Here is a 23,403-nt window from a genome sequence, read left to right as displayed (position 1 = left end):
AAGTGACAGCGAAGAAAACTGTCAACACTATCAATGATGTACTGGCTGTTACCTTAATATATATATATATTTAAGTCCTTGTTTATCACCCTCCTGTACACGTCATGTTTTCCAGGTCTGTGTGAAACAGCCTGATCAACAATTTCTCTTAGGGCTAGAGAAAAGATTTTCTGTGTAAAAATGAATCACAAAATAATGGAACTGTTCATTCAATATTAAGAAGGGCACATTAAAACTCAGTACATTCCAAATGATTTGTCAACATAGCTGAGAAAACTGCTGCAGAAACTGAAAATGAAAGGGTCATTTCTATGGCACTGCAGGGTTTCCAATCTATCTTTTTGCACATAGAGTGTACAATGAGTTGGTCCATATAGCTCAAAATAGTGACAGACCAGTACACCATGGGTATTAGAGGGCTGGTGATCATTCTCATAAAGATTCTGCAAAATAACAATTCACATTTGAAAACAAAAACAAACCACCAAAAATTCTAAAAGCAGTGTTAATATACGTACACACGCATGCTATGCCTTCACGAGCATGCCAGGGTTCACAGCCAGCACACTTCCATCCAGTAGATCCAGGTCTGCACATGCACTGTCCAGTGACAGGATCACAGGGAACAGGCAATGAACCATATGGATTACACTCACATTCTTGACAAGATCCACCTGGAATTCTTGGATTCCCCGTATAACCAGAGGAACACCTATAGGTTGAAAAATTGAAGTAAAATGTAAATTCAGTTTTAGAATCCCAGTGTAAATGTTTTTCTTTGAAGGAATGCCCGTAGAAACACAGATCCAGTTCACATACTTATCAGGACCCTCTATATGTATGTGGGGAAGCAGGACTGCTTTCACCCCACTCCCAAGTATACCATGAAACATTAGATGGGGGTTATGTCACCAGATGGTCAATGTAGAAATCAAATAAATTACATCATTGGAAGCAGAAGATGGAGAAGCTACATTCTCTCTCCTAAAAAAAGACCAGGAGCCGATTGTTGAACAGATCATTAGTCGTTAATATTGAAAATTAGAATACAGCTGAAGAAAAATACCAAAACAGTCATAGTGCCAAAATACAGTCTAAGAAAGATTCCAGAAGAGTTTAAAAACCACATAAACAAATGATTTGAATTACTAAGTTCAAGTGAATGTGAAACAGAAGAATTTGGGTTGAAACCAGAGATATTATCAAGGAAGAGTGTGCAAAGACTATTCCTGTAGCCAAAAGAAAAGTCTCAATGGATGACTGATGAAACACTTAAAATTACTAAAGATAGACTGGAAGCAAAAGTAAAAAGTGGGAATAAACCAGAATCAAAAGCCTAAATGCAGCATTCCAGTGACTCACAAACAGAGACAAAGAAAACTATTATAATTATCAGGGTAAAGAAATAGAAGAGAGCAACAAAAAAGGAAGAACAACAGATCTGTTCCACAAGATCCAAGAAATCAAAGAGAAATTTAAATCATGGTTAGGCATGCTGAAAGATCAACATGGAAATATATTAACAGAACAGCATAGAATAAAGAAAAGATGGGAACAATATACTGGAGAACTCTACAAAAGAAACAAAAGGATGACAGATTCCTTCCCAGACTTTTGAAGAACCTACAGTTTTAGAAAGTGAAGTGAGAGCTGCACTAAAAGCAATTGGAAGAAACAAATTATCAGGAGTGGATGGGATATCAATAAAGCTATTCCAGGCCACAGAAATCAAGTCCATCAAAATTTTAACAAGATTGTGCCAACAAATAGAGAAAACAAAACAATGGCCCTCAGACTGGAAATGTTCAATTTACATCCCAATTCCAAAAAAAAGGAGATGTCAAAGACTAGGGATGGGCATGAACCGGCTCACAAACAAAATTTCATGATGAATTTTCGCCAGTTCATAGTCTACAAAGTGAAGTTGGTGGCAGGTCAACATGCATGAACTTACCATGAACTTTTAAGCAGTTTGTGGAGGTTTGTTGCGGTTCAGTAATGGATACATTTCCAGACGGACTATCTCAGCTCAATATGAATGTTCACCAAACTTCAAAGCAGTGGGGGGTGAAACTTGGAAGGCACATAAAAGAGCATCTGGGGGAGATCCCCTGTGACTTTGATGTCTCTAGCTTGCACAGGATCTGTTCTATGTACTCCTGAATCTGCACCTGTCATTTCCCCAGAAAGGACTTTCCTGGGTGGCACCAAACTTGGAAGACAGGTAGAGGAGAGTCAGCAGGAGATCCCCTGCAAGTCTGGTGCCACAAACCTCAGAAACTGAACCAGTTCATTTGGCTCCTAAAAGTTTGTGACAGTTTGTGGTTTGCAAACCGGGCATGCCATGAACTGACCCACATTTTCCCTGTTCATGCCCATCCCTATCAAAGACTGCAGCAACTATCAGATCATTGCATTAATTTCTCACATAAGTAAAATGATGCTCAAAATCTTACAACAAAGACTGTTACCATATATGGAGCAAGAAATGCCAGATGTTCAAGCTGGATTCAGAAAAGAAAGAGATCATATTGCACTAGAGATCATATTGCAAATTTGCATTGGTTACTGGAGCATACAAGAGCATTTCAGAAGAAAATCAGCTTGTGTTTCATAGATTACAGCAAAATCTTTGACTGTGTGGATTATGAAAAGCTATGGTTGGCTTTAAAGGAAATGGGTGTACCACAGCATTTGATTGCTTTGATGCACGCTCTATACTCAGGACAACAGGCCACTGTTAGGATAGAATATAGAGAAACAGAATGGTTTCAAGTTGGCAAGAGTGTCAGACAAGAATGCATTTTATCTCCCTATGCAGAACACATCATAAGGAAAACTGGATTAGATTTAGATGAAGGTGGAGTAGAAATTGGTGGAAGGAACATTACCAATTTGAGATATGCATATGACACCACATTATTAGCAGAAAACAGTGAAAACTTGAAAAGACTACTGATGAAGGTTAAAGCAGAATGGGCCAAAGCAGGATTACAGCTGAAAGTCAAAAAGACAAATGTAATGACTACTGGGGAATTACACAACTTTAAGGATGACGATGAAGAAACTAAAATTGTTCAAGATTTTCCATTCCTTGGGTTCTTCACTAACCAAAAGGGAGACTGAACCCAGGAAGTTGGAATGAGACTGAAATCAGGGAGGGCAGCCATTAAGGAACTAGAAAAGATCCTTAAGTGTAAGGATGTGTCACCAGCAACCAAGATCAAGTTCATTCATTCCATAGTATTCCCCATTACTATATATGGGTGTGAAAGATGTACAGTGAAGAAAGCTGACAAGAAGAACGTAGATTCCTTTGAAATGTGGTGATGGAGGAGAGTTTTACTGATATTGTGGACCACCAAAAAGACAAGTAGGGGTGCGGTCACATGCGCCAGATAAAATGGGGAGGGAGCGAGGCTATTTCCTCCAGAGGAATTTGACCCGCAGTTGCATGATCACACCTCCCTTTGAAGCTGCGGGTGCAGCCTGTCAGTGTGTGATCAGATGCAACTGCGGGTGAGTCATTTTCTTTTTTGTGCCATTTGTTTCCTATGCACTTAAATGAGGAATCGATGAACTGCACCTCTGCACTGAATGCAGTTTGTGATGATGCACATACTGCAAAGGGGGGGGGGACAACGGCACAGAGTCGGGATGGCCTAATCAGACCATCCCGATGGCATGAGAGTATGCTGGAGCCATCAGACAGGGGAAAGCCTGTCCATGGTCTGTTGCAACCCATTTACTATCAGATTTACCCCGGTGTCTTTGCTTCTGTGGCGGAGCAGAATGGGTTGTCAATGGCTGCAGGGCGCTTCCCAGATGTTGTTGTCTGATTGCGCCCTTTAAATCTGCCCAGCATTCATGCCTATGTCGGGTCTAATTGTGCATATGATTGCAGCCTAAGTGGGTCCTAGACCAAATCAAGTCTGAACTCTCCCTAGAAGCTAAAATGGCTAAACTGAGGCTATCATACTTTGGTCACATTGTGAGAAGACAAGAGTCACTGACAGACAATAACACTAAGTAAAGTTGATGGCCGCAGGAAAAGAGGAAGAACCAACATGAGATGAATTGACTCAATAAAAGAAGCCACAACCCTCAATTTGCAAAACCTGAACATGGCTGTTAACGACACAACATTTTTGGAGAACGTTAACTCATAGTGTCACTGCAAGTTGGAAGCAACTTGATGGCACTTAACAAACAAATACACATGCTCATACATTAATTGAACTAACTGCAGAAAGTGTATCGTGCACATGACACATGGGGTAAGGATCCATCCTTCTCAACAGAAGCACAGAGAGAAGCCAAACTAGTACGTATGGGAACCAGCCAGTATAATTCTAAGACACATAATGGATTATGTTGTCAAATCTCATGATTTTATTACCATCCCAAAATATTTTATATCTAAGAGGCATCTGCTCTGCTTCTCTGAGAATCCCCCAAGGAAGAAGATACCCTAACCTTCTGAGACAGCTTATTATAATACTGAAGTATTCTAATCGTTAAAAATTTCTTCCTAATGTTTTATCTAAATCTACTCTCTCATTTAAAGCCGTGGAATCTTCTCTGACATGCCCTTACATGGCTGAAGACTGTCAGACTAAACCTCCCTTAATCTATTCCCTAAATTCAATATGCCTTTTAGGATTTGTCTGCTAGATCTTCACCATACTCTGTCCTTTCCAGTTCTTTAGCATCCTGCATGCTGGTGCTTATCAGCATCATTACTGCTTGAACATTAGTACTCTAGGTGTGGAATTAGAATGTAACCATTTTGTAATTTAGAGTTCAGTGTATGGAAGTGGGGAGTGCATCTCTCTTTGTGCTTTTATAATTGTATACATAGAAGAGTTCGTAGGTCTGGTATAGTACATAATTCTTCCCTACCCCATTTACTGGCCTGTTCATTGTTTTTTGTTTGTTTTTTAAGGCAGAAGGGAGAAATGCCTCTTGCCTTAAAAACAAGTCCATCTCACCACCTAGTGGTGCATAACGCTAAAGAGCTAGAATTTCTGGCTGCCAGACAATCTTAGAATCTCCTGGCTATCCTACACACACTATATGCATGTACAGTTCTGGTCACCACACCTCATAAAGGATATTATAGCATTGGAAAAAGCGTAGAAAAGGGCAACTAGAATGATAAAAGGGTTGGGACACTTTCTCTATGAAGAAAGGTTAAAATGCTTGGGGCTCTTTAGCTTGGAGAAACGATGGCTGAGGGGGGACATGATCGAGATTTATAAGATTATGCATGGGATAGAGCAGGTAGAGAAAGAAGTACTTTTCTCCCTTTCTCACAATACAAGAACTCGTGGGCTGAGCGGTCAGGTTAGAACGGATAAAAGGAAGTACTTCTTCACCCAAAGAGTGATTAACACATGGAATTCAATGCCACAGGAGGTGGCGGCGGCTACAAGCATGGACGGCTTCAAAAGGGAATTAGATAAATATATGGAGCAGAGGTCCATCAGTGGCTATTAGCCACAAGGTATGGATAGGGACTCTGGGGCAGGTGATGCTCAGTATTCTTGGTGCTTGGGGGAGTCAACAATTGGGAGGGTTTCTAGTGTCCTGGCCCCACTGGTGGACCTCCTGATGGCACCTGGTATTTTTGGCCACTGTGTGACAGAGTGTTGGACTGGATGGGCCTTTGGCCTGATCCAACATTGGCTTCTCTTATGTTCTTACATGATCGATGTTTATAAGATTATGCATGGGATAGAGCAGGTAGAGAAAGTACTTTTCTCCCTTTCTCACAATACAAGGTGGAAACTCAATGAAATTGCTGAACAGTTGGGTTAGAACACATAAAAGGAAGTACTTCTTCACCCAAAGAGTGATTAACACATGGAATTCACTGCCACAGGAGGTGGTGGCAGCTACAAGCACAGACGGCTTCAAGAGAGAATTAGATAAACATATGGAGCAGAGGTCCCTCAGTGGCTGTTAGCTACAAGGTATAGATAGGAACTCTCAGTCTGGGGCAAGTGATGCACTGTATTCTTTGTGCTTGGGGTACAGGCAACAGTGAGAGGGCTTCTAGTCTCCTGACCCCACTGCTGGACCTCCTGTTGGCACCTGGTATTTTTGGCCACTGTGTGATAGAGTGTGGCCTGATCCAACATTGGCTTCTCTTATGTTCTTATATGATAACTGTTATTATTTGGATAGTTCTTTCCAGTTTTATATTCTTGTGCAGGATTGTAGTTTGAGGCTGGAATCTCAGTACCAATATATCAACATGGCTAAATCTATAGATTGTTAAATCTCAAAATCAGAGCCACAGACAGACAAGACGGATCTTTCTACAAACCTAAGAAAAGCCACAGGTCTGCAGAAAAAATATGAAATCTAATATTAAACAAACAAACAAAACCCCGAATGGGGGCTATAAACCCTAAAATAAACAGAAACAGCACTTGTAGCTTTAAGAAACAAATGCCCTTAGTGGCTGTTAGTAGGCAACCAGCCTTCAAGTCTTGGTTTCTGTGAACAAATGGCAGGGGGAAGGGAAGGACCCTTTCCAGTGATGTTTTGGCCTTTGAAGGAGGATTCATTGGGGCCAGACTCAGCAGCACCCACCGGGCAACCTGCTACCATGCAACTTGTATGACTCACCCAGGCCTGGCTGCTTATTACTGTTTAACAGCAATCATACCATGAAAACCGATGTGGTTTAGTGGTTAGAATTTCAGACTCGGATCTGGAAGACTCCAGTTGAATCCCCACTCTTCCATGGAAGCTTACTGGGTGATCTTGGACCAGTTACACATTCTCAGCCTAACTAAGCTCATACGGCTTTTGAAAGGATAAAGCGGAGAAGAAGAGAATTATGTAAGCTGCTTTGGGTCCCCATTGTCAAAAAAGTGGGGAATAAATATACTAAATAAATCATAAATATAGCTGAAGATGGGAGGCAGATAAAAAGTAGGTTGGTTGTTGGGTGGGCAGGAGATAAGGAAGCACTGAAGGGTGATAATGTGGATGCTGCCATGAAGAGGGAAACAGAAAATTGTGTGGGAAGGGTACAGACACCTTGATTAAACAGTTTTGTGAATAATATGATTACAGATGGAATATAGATAATCATGGCTTTGTAAAAGGAATGCTCTGAAATCTTATTCCATAGTGTAAACTTGCTATCATGCATTTTAACCTGAAGCCTTCATAATAGCTTTGTCATCTGAAATTTCAACCATGTACTACATCATATGTAAACAAAGAATGTCAAACAAAAATGTGAAGAGGTCAGACAAGATAAACTTGTTGTGAACTGATGGTGTGCATCCACTGATTCTTTGCACAGCAATAATTTACATAAATAAGTCCCTTTCTGATCAGCAGTACATTAAAATGTTTTATTCTTGTTTTTTCTCTATTTTTTGTATTCAGTCTTATAATACCTTTCCTTACCTTTCACAGTACTGTCCTTCATATCCGACTGGACAAGCAGTACATCGGTAATCATTGACTCCTTCTAAGACACATGAGGGACTAAAACTAAAAAAAATTACAATATAATGTTATTTTCTTTTCATTTCACATATATTTCACATCAGTAAGAAGGAAAGAATTCCTAGTGTCTTGACATCCGGTGTTAATAATGTTACTTATGTCACAACCCATCATCACATCGGAGGTAATGCTCTAACATTTGCCCAAAACTCTATGGTTGAACCACAGAGTTTTGGACAAATATTATAATGGCACCTAGTGGGGTGACATTACTTCTGGGTCACAATGGAAGGAATATAATGTTCTCCCCTCCCTTTTGCCCAGAAATTTCTTCCCACTGTTCAGTTGAGCAGTAGCAGATAAAGAGAGCAGGAGATTTCCCACTGCTAGTGGGAAGCTGGCAACCCTACATAGGATGCTGTTGGTTGATGTTTTAGATATGGCACAGGATGTCACTGCAGGCAGATGCAAGGGAGGGCATGAAAATATGTAAAATCAAGTCATGGTCACTTCTAGGTTTGGGAAGTATGATAGGCAGAAAGTGCACAGGGCTCTTACCTACCACCACTGTTCCCTCTAAGCTATGTTAGTGTGAGCTAGCTCACAGTTTTTTAGCCTCCAGCTCACACATTTTTGTCTCCGCTCAGGAAGGATGGCTCCAGAGCAAACTAATTTATGCAGTAGCCAAATTGCTCGCTCACAACTTTAATGTCAGTAGCTCACAAAGTAGAATTTTTGCTCACAAGACTCCACAGCTTAGAGGGAGCATTGCCTACCACCAACTCCCTGCTTGCACCTCACTGTCCACCACCCACCTGACTGTCTCCATCTGCCCGTGCATCCTTGCTCATAAGCCTTCCCACTGCCTGCATCCACAACTGCCCACACTACCTGCATGATCTTTCCCTGCTGGAACTGGTGCATGCAGCTGGGAGGGTTGCTGCCATGACTGCTAAGAGCACTGCTGCCATGCACTACCTGCATGCTCTTCCTCAACAGCACAGTATATTTAGCTAGCAGCATGGGTAGTGGAGTGCTCACGAATAGGTGGGAGAAGGATGTGTAGCAGGAGAGGAGCGTGGATTGGGGGGGTTGTTGGTGGTGGCGTCTACCAGAAGCCCTAGACCTATCTCAGGACATGCTGATGTCAACCCTGAGTCAAGTCTTTCGTAACAAACATGTTAATTTGAAAAAATTCTCATATCTTTGGGAAAATGACACACGATCCACTTGCTAACAAGCACCATCATTAGAAATCTTCAGGAGGCACTGAAAAGTCATTTTATTTTCCAGAGCTTTTAATGGGGTCTAAACTGCAGGCATCCTTCTGGAAGAGCAGGGTATAAGGGGTTTTGCACATCCCCAAAGTTGCTTTAAGCCATTTCCCCTTGACTATCAGCCTGACCTTCAGTGCAACACTGCAGCTATACTGTGTTTCAACGCAGTTTTCAATTTAGAAAAAACAAGCTTGAACTCTGAAGGAAAAAAAAGAGGCTGAAAAGCTCCATGGGGCACAAAGAACTGGTTGTGTGGTTCTCTGAAACACGGCTGGTGCACTCAATGCGTTTGGGAGTGTAGGTAAAGAGGAAGAGAAGGTATACAATCTAAGCCAGATGGAGGCAACCACCTTTACCTTTCAAACTATTTGCAAAACAAGTGCTGATTCAGATTAATGCTGAAAAAGCACCATGGCAGTCGTAGCCCAGCACAAAAACTTCCCCTTTGCCACAGTGCAGTCAGCAGCCTCCTCTAACTTGCTTATAATGCATTAAATCAATATTGCTTGAATGAGTAATAAAATTCCACCTTTGGAAAAAAATGTATACAAATTGATCTACTACTCACAAACTCATTATCCAACACATTTCAACTAAGTAAAAACTGACCCACAAAGCAAGTCACATTCTCCAGCGTTGTTGTTTCTTTTCAGCTCATCACATTTACAAGTGAGTGCTGAATGTATAGAAACAGCCAAGGCATATTAAAAATTTAAACACTTAAAACTGTTACTGATGTGTAGGATTGTGGCTATCATTTTTGTTGGAAAAGTACAAAAACTACACCCAGGACATTGTGTTTTCATTGTTCCATGGAAATCTACATGTGTTCAACAATCTGCAACTTAATGGGCCAAGTACTTAAATTTAAACTGATATAGATGCACTGAAGCATCACACTGTGTGGCAGTTCACTGGTGAAATCCAGCTTCCACCTCTGATATTGTTAATAAGCAAAAGACCCAATGATGAGCAAAATGAAAAAGCAGCAGAGGCATCAGGGCTATTACTCAACTTAGCTGCTGAGTAGGGGTGTGCGTTCGGCTAAATCTGAGCAATTCCCCCCCCCCAAAAAATACCTTATCAATATTTTCTGGATATTCTTTCAGCCAGATAGAGATTTGGCCATTTTTTTGGCTATCCGAAATGGACGGTCCCTGAAAATCCTGAAAATATTCGGGATTTTTTGGGACCACCAAATAGCTGAAGTTAAAGGGCTTTGGAGAAGGCATTTAAAGGGATTGTGAGCCCTTGAAACACCTTCTCCAAGGGGTGAATTCACCTGGAAGGCATTCAAAGGGACTGCAGTCCCTTTGAATGCCTTCCAGGTGAATTCACCCCTTGGAGAAGGTGTTTCAAGGGCTCACAATCCCTTTAAATGCCTTTGGAGTTGCATTGCTCACACAGCTTGGAGAACATATTTGAAGGGACCATGGTCCCTTTAAATAACTTTTTCCTTCTGCTGGTTTCAATGGAGGATGGGGGCACCTTTTTTTGGGGCCCATAGAATTGGACTCTGTAGTCCAATCTTTTTGAAACTTGGGGGGGGGGTTTGAGAGAGGCACCAGAAGCTATACTGCAAGTTTGGTGCCTCTACCTCAAAAAATATCCCCCCAGAGCCCCAGATACCCCCAGATCAATTCTCCATTATACCCTATGGGAACTATTGACTATAATGGTCCCCATAGAATACAATGGAGTGAAAAAATATCGAAAATCCAAAATATTTACTGAATTCAAATACCATACCAGTATTGGGACTTGGGAATATTGGAAAATTCAAATATATTTTTTGGGGTTCAATATACCTGAACCTAAAAAATACAATTTTTGCACACCCCTACTGTTGAATGGATAGCAACACTCAGCATGGGCGAGTGATGTTGTTGTCTGTGCTGCTGTCAGGTGCTGCTATCAACTATACAAGTCCATGATACTGAGGAAGCAACCTTAGTACCTCCATATTTATGACCTACAGTAAGGGCACCAGTTCTATTTCATATTCATTTGTGCTCTGCTGTAGAACCTGGGCCACCAGTTAACCATTATATAAGCAGCTACTGACCAATAAATTGTACAAGTACTTAACTGGTTTAAATCCAAGCAACTCCATGACAATTAAGATGTATGGAACTGTGACCTAACAGCCTGATCTACAGAATCCTTCTCTCATTTCAGGGAAACAGGCAGAAGGAAACTAAGTTGTTTCTATATCAGGAAGCTGATCTTTCACCTTTATTTGGAAGTGATGAAAAGATTGCATATTGTCACCTGAGTCTGGCAGTTTGTTGTAAGCACAAGAGTTTCTACCAATGACAATAGATATCTGTGGATATAGAAGTGCCTTTTTGCACTGAGGCATATGAGTTAATCTTATACTTCTAGCGAAGAAATGCTCACAGGGATACAGTTTAAATTGTATCATCATAGTAATACAGCATTTTCAGAAAAAGCAGTGAGATACTTCTTGCTATTAAGAAGTGAGGCCAAAATGGCATTAGTCTTTTAAACAATTAGTCCAATGCAGGGTAAAAAAAAAGACAGAAAATTAGCAAAAAAGAAAACAGAAATAAAATGGAGACCCTTAGCATCAAATTAATATGTTAAGTCACAGAAGAAGAAGAATGGCATGGGAAAGGTCATTAGCATAGCACACCAAACAAAATGGATTCAGTAGGATAGCCTCTCTTTTAAATTATTTGATTGTTCACAAGTTGCCCCAAACCAACAAAACATTAAATAAGAATTCGATAAATTACAAAGCTCATAGCAAGGCTCTGTATTGCTTTTATAGCAGCACAAAATATGAACATAAGTCTCTCTATTGCTCCCTTGTGACTATACTGAACTTGAGTGCTCTGTTCCAGCTTCACTTGTGAGAATAATTTTTATAATGCTCATTCATTATCCATTTACTATTACATTTTCCACCCTTTATGAATTTCCACATTGCTAATTAGCCTGGAAGCAATTTCTGTAAAAAAACACCCCCAATTTAGCAGGGTAGTTTGGTCACTATTTAGTACATATCCATATTCCAAAGCTCCCGGTGACCCGGCAACGGCGCTGGTTGCCAGGGGCTGATTTGCCGCTCCGAGGAAGACAGGCAGGCAGGGGGCAGAGCTGGCCTGAATAAATGGCTGGGCTCCGCTCCTGCCCTTTGGCAGTTGCTCCGATGTGCTCGGGTGAATGGAGCACAAAGATCATGCTGCTATTGGGGCTTTTGGTCTAAAACATTGGCAGCAGCAGCGTCTTCAAGGGTAGTGGGGGCTCAATGGCGATAGCGGCTGCGGAGCTGCGGATGTGGAGTGGCCGGTGCTCGGCGGACGCACGCGGGGAGAGCTGGGCAGGCTTTTTGGAGCCTGTGAAAGGTAGCAGTGGCTTGTTCTCATGGCGCCGGTTGGATTGGTGGCTGTAGGGGCGGCAAATGAAGCAGGGCACTGGCATAGATCTCTGTGGTGGCGGCAAGACACACATGGCGACAGCAGTTGGGCCCATTCTGCCACGGTCTGTAGGGACATTAGAGAGGGGACAGCGTGGTAAGGCTGTCTCATCCCCGGTATTTTATTAGCCCTATCTTCTGGCCTATTTAAAATACTTTACAAATATAAAATAAATAAATAAATCCCCCCCCCCAATCACCAGCAGCCACATTGGGCTGGCCTGCTAGGAGTCTATGTTCCGACTTGAAGGCCAGGTGAGTGGCAGCCATTTTATGGCAGGTGGAAGCGACTGCCATCTTAGGGCTATCTGGGGTATCAGCCTTTTTGGGCCCTTCCCTTTGGTGGCCATCTTATTAGTAGTGGGAAGGAACAACTTTGTAAAACCAGAAATGGCTCTTCCGTGAATAGAAGGAGGTCTAGGATGCAAACCCATTATCTTTTCAATTAAGTTAAAGCTAGTTGTTACTTAAAGGATGAATTAACTGTTTATACTGCTGTTCAGCAGCAGACAGCCGTATATCTACCAATAACATCTAGTTCCAGCTTAAGGTCTACTTCAGACACTACTTTAGGCTGCATGAGTTCAACTCAGTTCCAACCACCTCTGTACAAATAGGTGCAATTGCTGTGGTGGTGGCTTCTGGGCCTCCTGCAGCCATGAGTTTTGATTAGGTGACCCTGGGTCAGTCAAGTTCTCTCAGAGCTGTTCTCTTAAGGACGGTTCTGGAGAGAGCTCTCTTGGCACTGCCTGCCCCGCAGGGTGTCTGCTGTGGGGAGGGGAAGGGTGTTTGTGGGCCACTTTGAGCCTCTAAGTGGGGGACAGGGTATAAATCCAATCCCTTCCTTCCTTCCTCCATCCACGGTTGCTGGCATAGTTTGAAGGTAGGATTTCTTAGAGAACTAATCTCTGTAATACCTGACTTGGGGAATTTTGGGGAGGGGATGTGTCTCAGTGAGAGATCATTTGCTTGGCGTCCAGAGGGTCCCAGGTTCAATTCCCAGCATCTTTAGTTACTGGATTTGGTAGTGGGTTGCATGGAAGATCTTGCCTGGGACCTGGTGAGCATTTGCCAGTTTGAGTAGGCAGTACTCATTTTAGCAAGCTTGACAGCGTACAGTGCTAACAAGAGGGCTATTCCTTATAAGAACAAAAATTGATTCCCTATTGATTTCTGTTCAGATTGACATTTTACAGGGTTTTATTCAGACAAGGTAAATTGCCAATCTTCAGATCATACTATTTGGCCCTCATGCGAGGGGATGTATTTCCATTGTAGTAGTTAAGAGCAGTGGACTCTAATCTGGGGAACCAGGTGATTCCCTGTTCTTCCGCATGAAGCCGGTTGGGTGACCTTGGGTCAGTCACAATTCTCTTGGAGCTGTTCTCTCAACAGCGATTCTCTCAGAGCTATTTCAGCCACATCTACCTCAAGGGGTCTTTGTGGGGAGAGGAAGGGAAGGGGATTGTAAGCCATTCTGAGTGAAGGGCGGGGTATAAATCCAGTCTCTTCTTTTTCTTCTGTAGAACACTATAGAAACCTTTAATGCTGTCTAACTAAACTATGAATAGACACTGAATTTGAGGTGAGGGAGTACTGCCAAGGGGGAACGGCTACCTGAAACTGGGTAGCTCAACTGGGTACTCAGTGTGTGGAGGCGAAATCAAGTGTAATCTGAATGGGAACCAACTGAACCTCTAGTGGTTTCCTTCTGGAAAGAATCCTTATCAGCAACATGTGACCTTGACAGTGTGAATGCACGCTGAGTGGGCAAATTGGGTTGGTCTTTGTCCTGTGTCTCTGCCAGGGATGCAAGGGAAAGAACAAAGGAAATGAAACCAGCATAATATCCATTGCAATATGTCATTGGTACCTTATGTTTTTCTGTTTTAGCAGGGAGACGGTATGACTTCAAATCTGATGCTGTGATCTGAGAATCTGGCAGCTGGCACGTCGTTACATGTCATTGGTTTGGGCCTAATGAGCATTCTTCACAGGTTTAATAGTGAATTGTCTTAAAGGGAAGTCCTATGAGTTGTTAGGGCCTAGATGAGTAGCATTGGTTACGACAGGCTGTGGGAGGTGCCGGCTGGGATGCGGCAGTGCAGCCATGGCAATAGTGAATGAGACAGATGGCTTCTTGGGAGGTTCCAGGGGGGAAGGGGTTAAGCAGGACCCACCAGAGGATCAGCATGGCTTGGGAGGCCAGACAGCTGTTCTGCCCACGCATGTGGGAGGAATGAAACTACTTTTAGACCTGGCAGCCCAGCCTTACTTACATATAGGTAAATGGGTGCCACTGGAGCCATCTTCATGTTATGGAGAGTGTGCATGCAGCCTGCACGCATGTGCATACATTGGATGGTAGGAAGGAGCCAATGCACATTTCTTTGTGCTTGTCCTGGTCTTTAGGATAGGAACCATGTTTCTATTAGGAAATGAGAGGTACTGTGCACTCTTCAGGGTAAGGTTTTTAGATAAAATAAATAAGATACCAAGCATGCAAACAAAATTAAATTATACAGGTTACAGTGACACCACATTGTAAATTCGCAATATTACATTTTTAAACCGAGGTCACCGATTGGCTATGCTAGTTCTTAGTGGTTATTAAAGAAGCATTTTCATATAACTAGAAGCATTTCAAAAAGCCTTATTGGGCCGGTCCCTTGACTTTTTTAAACAATGGATGCCTTCCTGTTCAGGTCTGTTTGCAATCATTGGAAGTTCTTTAAGAATGCCAGGACACTAAGAGAACTGATCCAGATCTCATCTAGTGCTGTTTCCTCAGTTTGGCAATCTAGGGAATCAGGGACTAGATCAGAGACGCTCTCTTCCGTTTCCGATTTGGACTTAGCCAGAGACAAAGCCAGGCCTCAGTTTTCTATCTTTCAGGGTGTAGGGTTGCCGCTTCCTTGCAGCTGCCCTGGGCTATGGGTTCCCTTGCCATTGGTAGTGTCAGTGGGACCTTGTTCAGATCAGGACTTTTTCCGGTTACTGCACTCCAGTTTGGGGATGGCGATGTGGATCAGTGAGCTAGTGGCGGGCTTTCACCTAGCGTTTGAAAATGGAATTGCAAATTTTAAAGTTATTAATGAGGTTTTGCTTTCAGGTACTGGTGGCTGTGGGGCAAGACGAAGAGTCAATGTCTGCGGCCACAGCCTGGTCTTTTCGGCCACCCACCGGGCTGAGCTGAGATGGCCCAGAGTGTGGACAGTCTGGCTGGCAAGGCCCTTGGGTGACGCTGAGGCTGTCCTTGCGATGATAAGAGCAAGGTGGCCTGGAGTGCAGATAGTCTGGTCAGCTATTCTGCTTCGCCATGAATGACAGAGACATGATGTTTCAAGTGGAGACTGACCTTGCGATGATAAGAGCAAGGTGGCCTGGAGTGCAGATAGTCTGGTCAGCTATTCTGCTTCACCGTGAACAACAAAGACAAGATTAGGGCTTGGGCTTTTGGTGGGGAGCAAAGACCAAAGCAGAGGCTTGGTCTTGGCTGTGGCAGGTTGATGCAGGCAAGAAACCGGAACCGGTGAGCACCTTACGGCATTTTCCCCATTGGGGAACAGGGGGTCTTCAGGAACTGCCTTCGGATTTCTAAGGTCCAGGGTGGGGAACGGTGATCACCTCCTCTGGGAACCTCTTAGGGTAAGGCTCCTCTCTGCAAGTTGGAAGGCTTCAGGGGTAGGCACTCCTAGGTGGCGACCAGTTTGCTGGGCTGCCGGTCATGAGCCAGCCCGATGGCTCAAGACCAGAGCTGGGTGACCTGCCCAAGAAAAGGGCAAGGAGGTTGGTCAGGGGAGTGACACCTGCCTTGCCTGTTCCGTGTTCGCTTAGCTGGTCCCTTGCTGCAATCTTATGTTAAATAGTTAATAAAGTGGCCCTTGTTTACTTCCAAACTGTTGTCTGTCTCATTATTCTGCCTGGGAGGGCAATGTACTTTTTCATCATTGACAGCTGACCCAAGTAGACGGTGAGTGAGATCTAGATCAAAGCAAAAGGGGAATCTGTAATATATGCTTACTTGTTGCTGGAAATAGATAAAGGACATGCACAAGGCCGGCAGTCATCAGGAGTGCCTCTAACAGCCCCGTAGAACCCAACAGCACACCTTTCACAGTGGTCACCGCTGGTGTTACGAAGGCAGTTCTGTGAAGCAGAGAAGAAAGAGCTTTCTGGGGCAGCTACAAAGAACTCCAACATTCTTAGCTCTTTAAAAAGATGTGATGGGCACAAAAATCTGTCACTCTATTTCACTGGTAATTCTGTAATATGGACTTTCTGCTGGAAACCCAGTTGCCTCGCTGGAGCAATCATGAAGTCATCTTGTGCAACACATGGTGCAAGACATTTCAGCAAACCACCTTCTTTGATCAAATCATACTGCAAAGTGGAGTGCTATGACTGCATTACATAGCCTTTTCTATAAATCAACACTGATCAGAAATGAGAGGAAAAAAATCAGTGCTTGAACTTAAAGCAGCTCTTGCGCAAAGTGCATTGAGTAAAAGCCTTCTTCTGTTATCACATGGACAGATCCAACCGCTAGATCTTTCCAGTTTATATTTTAAAGTGTTTACCATTGCATCATTGCAATGCATCATTGCATGTGCAGCAAACATGTTTACTGTGGAAAGTGTGTACTGAGTCAGAATACTAAAAGGAATTTAAATCTTTTGTATATAATGGCTGCTACTTTGTTATGGTGCAAATAAACTTTCTGCTCATCCAAAGTAAGAAGAACATGGCCAATACTTTGGGGAAATCTTCGTACCTGACATACGGAGGTTTCAGGATCACACATGTCACTATGCCCATGACACTGACATGGCACACAGGCTCCCAAAGCAGGACCTGGTCTTCTGCCAGCTGAAGTGGAAGCGAGTCTGTAAAAACCTGGGGAGCATGCCTGCAAGAAAATATGTTTACAAATCCATTATATTGTGTGCTCAGTAAGGAGGGATTCAGGAGGACTGCAAACACATCCTGGCTAAGGTTGACAACCTGCCCTCCCCATCTCGAAAGGCAGGCCTCAAGCTGTTTCACAAACAATGCACAGTATACTTCAGAAATAACAGTACCACTTCTAATTGAAAACTCTGCTGCCATATCCCTGGAGGTAGCTGAAGAGCACCAAGCTTTTCATATTCCAGCCTGAGAAGACTTTCATTTAGATCCTCCCTCCTTGTACATCATGCCTCCCTGCCTCTATTTCCTAAGAAAAATGTTTTTCTGGGGGGGGGGGGGAATTGTTCCATTGGCTCTGCAAAGTGAGCAGGAGCACTCTGTTTTCCCATTGTCCTCAGTGCGTTTTTCAGAGATGACAAGCTAATATCTGCCTACACACTGCCTGATAGATAACAGGCTAATACCTAGTGATACTCAGCAAAATATGTCTTCATGGGTACATTATTTATACTTGTATAATGTAAGGACCATAAAAATAAGGAATTCAAAATAATAAAAATGCTACTATGTCCTGAGACCATTAGGCCTTGGAATAAAATTAATCCAGCACTCGTACAGTTCCCCCCCCCCCAGCCAACAATAAAAATTGGTAAGCACACTGAAAATTACTATCAAAGCTGACAGATGCAAAAAAGAGAGCAATTCTACATCTTCTCATCCTCCTACCCCTTTCCTTCCCATTCCTTCCTAATAGTATGCCTGGAGGCAAAGCCTCTCTTATCTTTTAATAATTCTACTGTACTAAGAAGTTTTAGGCATTGTATAAGTAAAAACAACAATAACAAAATCATTGCAACAGAAGGGTCCTAATCTTTTAGATTACCCAATAAAATATTTCAGTGGTCTTCCCAAATCCCCACTATTCCAAAACAGTAGAGATTTCTTTGGAATACTGGTGGGTGAACTCCCTTTGGCTTAATTCAAAACACTGCAATTCCATTAAAAAAAACAGGGGGGGGGACTTCTCCTAAACACAGTTCTGAAATGCGAACTTTGCAGTGTGCTTCACCATGATGTTATCAGGAGCACTAAAAGGTCCAAAGACCCTCTTAAAATAAGTTTGACCTCTGTTCCACTGCTATCATCCCTTACCCTATAATGAACCTGCTCATAGCAACAGTAGTAGGGAGGTCATGTTAAGGGCCTGTCAGATTTTTCACTCCCTTGCCTTGAAGTGCCAGCATCCCTGGTGCCATGGACCCTGGGAAATATAGTTATCATTTCTCTAGGGTGGTTGTTTACATAGAAGAGCAACACATCAGGTACAGCTATAAACATATATATTGGGTTTGTCTTATTAAGAGCCAGTTTGGTTTAGTGGCTAAGAGTGGCAGACTCTAATCCGGAGAACTAGGTTTGATTCCCCACTTCTCCACATGTAGGCAGCTGAGCGATCTCAGGTCAATCACAGTTCTCTCAGAGCTGTTCTCCCAAGAGCAGTTCTCTCAGAGTTCTCTCAGCCCCACCTACCTCAGAGGGTGTCTGTTGTGAGGAGAGGAAGGGAAGGAGATTGTAAGGGTGGGGTATAAATCCAACTCTTCCTCCTCCTCCTCCTTTTTCTTCTTGGCTTGCACCCTAATACTACAAAACTCTGAAACTCCTCCCTGGGGAGATTTGTTTGTCTTCCTCTATTGGTGTCTTCTGCCAGTGGGTGAAGATTTGCTTTGTTTAGTTTGACATACCTCCTATAACAGTTATTGGCCCTCCTTCCTGGTTCTCGTGCTGTTTCTTATGTGTTTTTATTGAATTATTTTATAATTTTAATGTTGTTTTCATTTGTTCTAATGTTTTATGTGTGCCACCTTGGGGACCTGGATTGGGTGGAAAGGCAGCAAACAAATAATCCTAAATACAGCTACACCTTTTCAAATTCATTGAAGTCAACGGGCTCAGGAGGGTTTATCTTTTCTTAGGATTGTTGCCAAGTTCCTGCTGATGGTGGGGGATCTCCTGCCCCCCAGGTGGCCCTTCCCACTGCCGCTCATCTGGGAGGCGGGAGAAAAATGAGAGGAAATGGGGGGGCAGTGACCAGCATTCTGATGCACTGATGGCATTTTTGGTGTTGCTGATGCTGTAGCATTTGGTCAAGTGATGATATCACTTGTGGTTCCACTGGAATTTATGTCAATGCATCATTCATTAGTCTGATGATTTTGGGATTTTGGGATTTTGCTGTAAATGTCTCAGAAATGACTCAGAAATATTCTTCTCTCCTTTGCACACTCAAAATCCTCAAGAATAAAAATGGGGGGGGGACACATGATTCCCTGTCTCTAAATGTATTTTTAAATGTGCCTAGTACTGAAATGATACCAACTCCAATTCCCCAGGCAAGTATTTCTAAAATGGCTTTATTGATTTTGTAGGTCAAGTATCAAACCGGTGGATCAGAGTGCACACAGGTGGAAAGAACTGAGATTTTGAGACTGGAGACTATAGATTCTTGGGAGTATCAAGGAGATATGAGGGAAATAGATTGTTTTTAGTAAAGGTAAAGGTTCCCTTGCTCGAAAGCCAGTCGAATCCGACTCTAAGGTTGTGGTGCTCATCTCCGTTTCCAAGCCGAAGAGCCAGCGCTGTCCAAAGACATTTCCGTGGTCATGTGGCCGGCATGACTAAACGCCAAGGCGCACGGAATTTTGCTTTTAGGAAAGGGTTATTTTATCCAGAAATAACTATGTACACTGAGGGCAATGATGGCTCTCATTTTTGACTCTCTTACTCTTTTCTAGTCTGGGTAAAGAATGCTAAGTCCTCTTCTGAACCTCTTCTACAACCAGCACTAATAAAGTGAGTACAATATAGAAATGCAATATAGAGAATATGTATAAAAGCATTACTGTACCTCACATGACAAACCAGTATAACCCAAAGGGCAGTCGCATTTCTCAATTAATTGAGCACGAGGAGTCCTTCCTGATATGTTTCCTTCCTCTGCAAACTCCATAGAGATCTCAGATATTCTGGGATGGGGGTAGGGCAGATGAGAAACACTAGTTAATAAAGTTCTTCAAAGTAGGTTTGGGTTGTTGTTTTTTTACTAACATCAAGCCTCTTGACATCATCCACATACGAAAAACAAACATTTATTTTGGTCTGTCTGAAAGAGAGATCAAAGCTAGGCCTGTTTCAACCTCTCCTCATTCTTACTGAATTGTAATTTATACCAATGGAACTGATATAAAATATCTTTGCTAATTCACCCACAATGTTGTTTTGTTTGTATTTTAGTTTAGAGCCAAAACCTGTCAAAAGCCTACATTTAATTGAAGTCACATATTAAGCCTGGATGTAGTTCACAATTCACAGATACACCACAATAAAATTGTATAGTAAATGATGATGTTTTAATGAGGCAAGTTGAAAATAAAAGAAAAAAAATATCCTGAAACTAATCATATAGCAGAACAAATCTTCTGCAAATAAAACAAAGCTAACAAGACATGCTATGGAATTCAAAGACACGGGGGACTTGCCTTTATAGAAAATTTTAAGATCTTCAGCCATAATTTATTTTCTTGTTCCAGTTAGCTTAAGGACACTCAAGACAAACAGACTGAAACATACATATTTATTATGCTAGATACAGACAGTTTGAGTGAGATGCATGGTTGAGACTTCTTTTGTTGTTCAGTCGCATAGCTGAGTCCGACTCTTCACGACCCCATGGACCAGATCACGCCAAGCCTTCCTGTCTTCCGCCGTCCACTGAAGTTGGCTCAATTTCATGTTCGTTGCATCTATGACACTGTCTAACCATCTCATCCTTTGCCGCCCCCTTCTTCTTTGACCTTCAATCTTTCCCAGCATCAGGGTCTTCTCCAGTGAGTGCTCCCTTCTCATTTGGTGGCCAAAGTATTTGAGCTTCAGTTTCATTATCTGGCCTTCCAGGGAACAGTCAGGGTTGATTTCTTTTAGGATTGACTGATTTGATCTTCTTGCAGTTCAAGGGACTCTCAAGAGTCTTCTCCAGCACCATAGTTCAAAAGAATCTATTCTTCGGGGCTCGGCCTTCCTTATAGTCCAACTCTCGCAGCCATACATGACTACTGTTTTGACCATGCGGACTTTTGTTGGCAGGGTGATGTCTCTACTTTTTGTCATGCTGTTTAGGTTCACCATCGCTTTCCTCCCAAGGAGCAGGCGTCTTTTAATTTCATGGCTGCTGTCACAGTCTGCGGTGATCTGGGATCCCAGGAACGTGAAGTCTGTCACTACTTCTACGACTTCCCCTTCTATTTGCCAAGGAGTGATGGGGCCGGATGCCATGATCTTAGTTTTTTTTTATGTTGAGCTTCAAGCCCACTTTTGCGCTCTCCTCTTTTACCCTGAGCAGGAGGCTCTTTAGGTCCTCTTCACTTTCTGCCATTAGAGTGGTATCGTCTGCATATCTGAGGTTGTTGATCTTTTTCCCAACCTCAGATATAGAGGGCCTGAGACTTCTATAGTTGAACAAATCTTGATTACAGACCTTTCAGACTGTAAACCTTTTCAGCCATGCTGATTTCTCTTCATTATGCTATTTCTATCCACACACACCTCTTCCCATGATGTGGGAAGGTTCATTTGTATGAGCCCCCTTGATTCTGAAGAAAATCAGGAGATGCCTTACTTAGGCCACCTGGTCCTGATAGAGTAAAAAGAACAGTATCAGGGCCTCTCAGTGTTGGAATCTGTGCAGAGGAACTCCCTAGTGACATTTAGGAGTGTAACAACTTCCCATTTTAGGAAGCCATCCGAGATTGATACTGGTTCTCTCCATTTGCTTCCATTATATGTACATATTTAATGCTGAAGCTATTTCTTTATATATATGTGTGTATGTGTGTGTTATAGTTACCGTATTTTCCGGACCATAAGACGCACTTTTTCTTCCCAAAAAAGTGGGGGAAGAAGTGTGTGCGTCTTATGGACCGAAGGTGGCGCTGCTGCATCCAAATAATGCCCCCCCCCGGCGCCAGAGCGCTCAGCTTCTTAGCCGCCAACTCACAGGTTTGTCTTAGTTCAGGAAGGCTCCAGAGCAAAGTGATCCCTTGCAGCAGCCAAATCGCTCCCTGCCCTCCCGGCCTGGCAGGGCTCTCTTCCTTCCCGCGCTCAAAGAATGCTCCCTCCCCCACGGCGCCGCGTCTGAGAGAGCACTCAGCTTCTTAGCCTCCAACTCACAGGCTTGTCTTAGTTCAGGAAGGCTCCAGAGCAAAGTGATCCCTTGCAGCAGCCAAATCGCTCCCTGCTGTTTTGTGAGCTGCTGGCTTTGAAGTTGTGAGCCAGCGCTTTGGCTGCTAGCTAAGCTCACACTAACTCAGCTTTGAGGGAACATTGCGTAAGCGTGCACTACAGTCCTTCTGGCACACCTTGAGAGTTTAACTGACTGATTTAGTGGAATTTACTCCCAGGTAAACTGTGCGTACCATGAAGGCTGCAGTCCTAAGAATGGCTTCCCCATTGAATAAAATGAGATTTGCTGCTGAGACGACCTGCTGTTAGGGTTGCTCCCTAAAACTCTTCAACACTGAAATACCCTTCCCTATAGAAACAGAGGAGCTCCAAGAGTTTGCATTCTGTCACGGAAATCGATTCGGCGTTTGTGCAATAGGTCTGTGTAGACAGTAAAGTCACAACAAGCGCCGCCGCTTTGTATTTGCAAGGCTGCTGGGTGGCACTTTAAAAGCTCCGGCTCGCGTAGCCTGTCTCCCACCCCATCCCCTGGGGGAGCCGAGTGTCTGTTGCTCTTAAAGGCACAGGAGCCCTATGCGCAGGGGGGGGGGAGTGCTGAAAATATTGGTATCCTGCTTGATCCCGGGCAAACAAAAGGAGGCAAGGTGACTTGCTAAACATACAAAAAAAATCCCATCCGAGGGTAAGAAACTGCGAGCGAGCTGGTTGTCTTCCCCATCCAGGCCGCCCACGGTGTGTGTGTGTGTGTGTGTGTGTGTGTGTTTGGATGGTGGGAAACACCTCAGGAGCCGCGGGCGGATGCCGCCTTCGGCCTCAACCGGCGCTCCCCCCCCCATGCGGAGGAGGAGGAGGCAGCCTACGGGGGCAACGGGAAGGCGTGCAAAGCGAGCAGCACGCCTGGGCACCTGCTCGAAAGCCACCGCTCACCCCAGGATGACGGCAAGAGTCTCGGCCGGGGACTGAGAGTCGCCCGCCTGGCGTTCTGGCCTTCGCGGCCCGAGGCGCGGAGAGGCAGCTGCGGCTGGGAGAGGCTAAAATTTGGTTTAGAATATTTTTTTTCATGTTTTT

General features: G+C 43.4%; 1 protein-coding gene across 1 annotated transcript in view; it reads right to left on the bottom strand.

Annotated features, from left to right (window-relative positions):
- Window positions 1-23,403, bottom strand: part of LAMA2 (laminin subunit alpha 2) — a 755,002-nt gene that overhangs the window by 180,657 nt on the left and 550,942 nt on the right. The window contains exons 28-32 of the mRNA XM_015416769.1: window positions 20,006-20,123; window positions 16,967-17,101; window positions 16,217-16,341; window positions 7,432-7,518; window positions 519-712 (exon numbers count right to left, since the gene is read on the bottom strand). Of these exons, the coding sequence (XP_015272255.1) occupies window positions 519-712; window positions 7,432-7,518; window positions 16,217-16,341; window positions 16,967-17,101; window positions 20,006-20,123 (659 nt within the window). The remainder of the gene's footprint in view (window positions 1-518; window positions 713-7,431; window positions 7,519-16,216; window positions 16,342-16,966; window positions 17,102-20,005; window positions 20,124-23,403) is intronic.

This window comes from Gekko japonicus, unplaced genomic scaffold (assembly GCF_001447785.1).
Source record: "Gekko japonicus isolate JY-2015 unplaced genomic scaffold, Gekko_japonicus_V1.1 scaffold92, whole genome shotgun sequence".
Taxonomy (NCBI): domain Eukaryota; kingdom Metazoa; phylum Chordata; class Lepidosauria; order Squamata; family Gekkonidae; genus Gekko; species Gekko japonicus.
The sequence above is the reverse complement of the archived record's forward strand: the minus strand, read 5'-3'. Positions and strand labels throughout refer to the sequence as shown.